Here is a 5,020-nt window from a genome sequence, read left to right as displayed (position 1 = left end):
GAAAAGATCAAAAGAAAGCAACGTCAATGGAGGGAGGGAAGAGGGAAACTGAGTGCGAGGAAGATGCGTCATAGAACAGGTTTTATTCGTAAGTTCATCTCTTCTGCAATTAAGCTATTAAGGAGTGTAATTCTGTTTCAGCTTTCTATTTCCCCCCTTTTTGCTAGGTATATCCATAAATAACCACCACCACCCCCCCCCCCCCCCCCCCCCCCCCCCAAAAAAAAAAAAAAAAAAATCAATTTCAGTGTATTTTAGTTGCTGTGCTGATTCTTCAATTTGATGTCTAGAAAAAGAGTTAGAGGAGATGTAATTGCTTTAATTCATAGTTATCAAATCTATGATAGCTGATCTTGTGATCATCGTGATTGATCGACAAAAAAAATTGTTTAATTGAAGCTCAGCATCGGGAGCTTGCATTTTTCCGTAATTAAATACGGTATTGATAGAAATTGTTGAAAATTATAGTTAGATAGGAGCATTGAGTATATACATACAGACACAAACACACACACCAAGCAGTTGTTCAATTTCAGCTTATGATCAGGATATATTAAGCGATTGTGAAGTTTCAGTAATTGTTTGAATAAGTTATATATTGATAACAAGAAGCAAAACTAATTGCAATAAGCTATTACTGATGATTTTAAGCAAAATCAATGATAACATTGCTCTGTATGCAATATTTGCCCCTTTTCCTTTTTTTTTTTTTCCTAAATAAATTAAAATAGTTCTGGCTAAGTTGGTAAATGGTGGTCTCAATGGCTCTGCAGTTGTTGCAATTTGTGATCATGGAATCTATGTTCTAGCAATTCTTGAATGCAACTGCTTTATGGCTGTTGCCTTCAAAATGTATGCTCCCTTCTTCTCTCTGAACACCTAGCAGAGTATATGCTTCCAAGACAAGAAATCCTCGCCTCCTTTAGCTCAATTAGCTGCAGTAGATACCAGATTTAGCAAATTCATGATGTAGTCACTTATTGTATTATATTTAGAAATCTTCCCTAATCTCTTATAACTGTGTAACTCGAGAAAACTACTATGAAATGGAGTGACACTCCCAGAGAGCAAATATGATCTGCAGCTTCCAAGGATGACAGCATAATTTGGATTAAGCATTCACCCATTCCCTCTATTGTTTTTGTTTGTTTGTTTGTTTTTTTAATCTTTTCTAGTGGCATAGTAATGATTGTTGTGCATTTTGTGCATGTTAATATTGGGGTTGATGTAATAAAGCGACAATTTAACTATTCACCGTGGCAAGTTTCATACTTCTATAAGTTCAACTGTCTGGCAAGTTGCATGTGTAGGTACCTGTCAAGGATTAACAAAATTAATTATGTGATTCAAAAGGATGCTAGGTGTCTAACCAATATTGGTGACACATAAGAGACAAAATTGCTCGAGTGTAAGTTCAAATAAAGTCTTTATTACCCCCAAACATATTAATAAAGAGCATCTTCCTTTATTATATTATTTCAGAGTTACATTAAGAGAAGTTGATGAGTAGCCTAGTAATATTAGTGTATATGTCAAACATCAGGGATTGAAGAGGTGAAAGTGTAGGTCCATGTCCAAATTGTAGAGAATGAGAAGTCAAAGGTAGAAGTGATAGTTTAAGAAACTGTCCCTCTGGTAGTCTGGTTGGAGGTTGCCATTCATCATTTGACTGCTTCATTTATTTATTTTTAATGTGTCTATGAACCTTGCTGCTGTGATGTCATTGCCAGAAATGAAGTTGAGAAAATCACCGAAGCCGCCTTCTTTATAGGATAATGGGTTCTGCTTGTCCACAAGTTCCGGTGCTGGTCCTACCTTTTTCTCCAGAGCTAGACTGTGCAGGCTAGCAATTGAAATTCGACACTTCTCTGAGTTGACTGTTGCTCTGTGGATGACAGCCTTGTATTGACCATTGCTCAGTACTTCCATTTGATCTCCCAGTTGAACAATTAAGCCCCCTTCTATAACTGGGACTGAATGCCAATTTTTATCCTGGTCCAGGATTTGCAGCCCCTGTTGGTTCTGAAGTATGATTGATAGCAAGCTGTAATCTGTGTGCGGTGGCAAGCCTAATGCAAGTTCCGGTTCAGGACATGCTGGATAGTAGTTAACAGCCATGACTTCTGATCCTTGTTCAATGTCTTCTTTTAAGTAAGTGGGATGTAACCCTAAACTTTCGAATATTAGCTCCATTAGCTTCTTTTGCAATTCATGCACTGCCTTTGCGTAGTTCCCTATTTGCTCCCTGCACAAGCAAATTTATATTATATTATACACCCTTGAAGATAAAACTTGAGGATAATTATACATTCGAGGAAATATATACTGAAAATGTTTTCCTAATGAAGGATAGTTAAAGAAAATGAAAGAATATATAATTACTTGTAACATGGAGGGTTTGAAGGCCACAAATCAATCCAAGCTGAGATTGGATTGCAGTAGTGTTTGAGGAAGTCTCTCCAAAAGTGAACTTTGTCGTTGACATGATTTAGGCTGGTGCCATATCTCACAGGCTCGTGAACATTATCAGACATCAGCTGCATTTTATCTTCGCTTGGCAAATTAAAGAATGCATTTGCAGCATCTAAGGCACCATTCATGACCAAAGGTGGGATTTCATGGTTAATGACCTGCCATGCATACAGTATATTTATGTGCTTTATGCTTCATACATGTCATAATTTATGTGCAGATCTAGTTAGTAAGTTGCCTTACACTCTGGATGAAACTAATTCTCACATCTACATGACTACATGCATAAAGTATGTGACTTTTACACAATGAGCTCAAATTCCTGCCTTTCTTGGTGCTTGTAGTATTCCATCATGGCACTTATGAGAAATTAGAACATACTACTCCTCAAATAATCATCTAAAATTGCATGCATTGACATGAATGATAGATAAAATGCTCGGACTTTTTTCTTTCTAGGAGAAGCGATAGTTCTCTTACTCTCATCCATGTTACACTACAGTGTAACATGGACATTTGATTATATTGTATGTACCTGGAAGAAACCTAGTTCCTTGCAGGCCAGACGTACTTCCTGAATCACCCGAGAGCGAAGCAGAGGATGCTGCAAGGAGGAAAGATCGATGATTGGCAAGTTAGAGGAGTTGGTGTTTTGGGTGCAGTTGGGGCGGTCTGATGGCGGGAGAATGTAACTTTTCGGGAGATGACTTAACCCCCTTCGAGTAAGTGATGTTGCACTCGTAAATGAAGCACTTGCTAAAGCAGAGCTCTCCATCATGTACGTTCTCGACAATTTACTCCTTTTGCAGTAGTGTAGTGTACACTAGATGAAGTTGGCTTTTCAGATCATTCCCATATTTATAAGCAGCAGAGAATATGGATTTCCAAATTATCTTTTAATACATTGACTGGATACTGTTTTTGTAGGGGGAGCTGCTTCCATAAATGAAAATAGTATATGATAATGCTACTTGAAGGATGGGAAACGGGAAATCACGGCTGAGGGCAACGGTGGGACCCGCAAGCCGCCGCACGAACTGGAATCTGAATGGAAATCTGGGTCAGAGGCAACATGCAAATTCAACTGGACTTTTGAGTATATATCAGAGCTATCCGGTCTCCGTACATTCAGATTTCCATGTACGCGTAAATCCATGCAAATTCAATCCGCGCCAAGGTGCGTAATGTTTTTTTTTGTTTTTTTGTTTTTTTTTTTTTAAGAATTTATTTTCCTCTTCTCACTTTCTCACTTGCTTCTCTCTACATGGCTTGCAAAAAACCCATAAAAATCTTTAACTATTGAGGTTACTCTAGTGCTTTAGCGCTAGTATTGCCACATGTCCCAAATGTGGGTATCTTCGTCTCAGTAATTTGTGGTAACATTGTTTAATTCATAGATGAAACCCCTCTTTTGAGACAACATTTGCATCAAATTATTTGGGATTCTAGCATTTTTAAATTATTTATAGTACTATTTTCTTTTTAGTACTACTGACCCTGTTACAATGCAATATCTGTTTATAACTACTTTATCAACTTACTGATGCACAAAGAATCAATAGTCCGTCTTTACTGAGACTCGAACCCATAACCTCCCACATAAGGGAACAACTTGGTGCCATAAAATTGTATAGTGTCTATCTACACTTATGTCTCATGCTCCTTGTATAACTTAAAAGTGAATCTGAAAGGTTTTCAGTTTGTGCTCGGCTGGCTTAGAGCATCCACATCAGTTGGGGAGAATTGGGGATAATGTAAGAGTGATTAGGAAAGAGAGTGTGGGAGGGGAGAGAAAAAAAAAAAACCAAAATTGAAATTTTTAAAATAAAAAAAGAAGGTAAACAGAAAAAAAGAAGGTAAACAGACGCGCCTGACGCGTCTTCGGGCACGTCCAACGCACGCGCCCGGCTTTTTGCAGGAGTCTGCGCGAAACGCGCTAAAGCGCGCTGATTTTTTTTTTGTTTTCTTTTTTCTGCCATTATCTTGGCATTTGCAGGAGGATTATTTTTGCTATTATCCTTGCTTCCCATCTGTTGAAGTGCATATTGATGTATTATTATCTCCCTATTATGCTTTGGTGTGGATGCTCTTATCAAATTTCCATTTCTGTGGAACACACAGTCACAGATTCATATATTTGGTAGACACTAGACAGTGCATTTAATGATTACTGGACATGATGAATTCGCGGACGAGCAGCCGCTGCTCGGAGCATTGAATCCTTGCTAAAAGCGACAAAAACAATGATGCGATTACCGAAAACGGAAAAGGGTATTGTTTGTAACTTGTAAGCGTGTTGTTTTTTTGGACATTTGGCTTAGAAATGAAGAGAGTTCAATGTATATATGTATGGGCAATTTATATCGTTGAGCAGGGTCCACGTAGCATTGTGGGCCCTGAATCAAAACGATGTTGTTTGATATTTAAGTTTTAACAGATTCCGTAACTTCACGTTTTTCATGTTTCAACACAAAATTTTAATTTATTCTATGTACAGAATTCTTATGTACAAAATTCTTACGCTTAAATGTACAAAATTTCGTAACAT

The 5,020-nt window shown here is 37.7% G+C and overlaps 1 protein-coding gene and 1 long non-coding RNA gene across 3 annotated transcripts; one reads left to right on the top strand and one right to left on the bottom strand.

The window, feature by feature from the left end:
• On the top strand, positions 1-4,816 carry LOC109182754. Of its 2 annotated transcripts, XR_002054406.1 has the most exons (8): positions 1-88; positions 774-1,602; positions 1,731-1,902; positions 2,002-2,151; positions 2,396-2,608; positions 2,975-3,250; positions 3,400-3,649; positions 4,469-4,816. It is a non-coding gene; the product is annotated as an uncharacterized LOC109182754 (long non-coding RNA). The 2 variants fall into 2 exon arrangements; XR_002054407.1 differs by lacking the exon at positions 2,396-2,608 and having other exon boundaries at positions 3,033-3,250; positions 4,594-4,816.
• LOC109182737 (protein DOWNY MILDEW RESISTANCE 6-like) lies at positions 1,536-3,362 on the bottom strand. The gene is made up of 3 exons (XM_019332912.1): positions 3,008-3,362; positions 2,383-2,630; positions 1,536-2,245 (listed from the first exon to the last, which is right to left on the bottom strand). Exons 1-3 carry the CDS (start codon positions 3,248-3,250, stop codon positions 1,675-1,677), a joined length of 1,062 nt encoding a protein of 353 aa, XP_019188457.1. The 5' UTR covers positions 3,251-3,362; the 3' UTR covers positions 1,536-1,674.
• Positions 4,817-5,020: the final 204 nt, after the last annotated feature.

This window comes from Ipomoea nil, unplaced genomic scaffold, assembly GCF_001879475.1.
Source record: "Ipomoea nil cultivar Tokyo-kokei standard unplaced genomic scaffold, Asagao_1.1 scaffold0188, whole genome shotgun sequence".
NCBI lineage: Eukaryota > Viridiplantae > Streptophyta > Magnoliopsida > Solanales > Convolvulaceae > Ipomoea > Ipomoea nil.
Note: the sequence above shows the minus strand (reverse complement) of the source record. Positions and strands in the feature narration are given on the sequence as shown.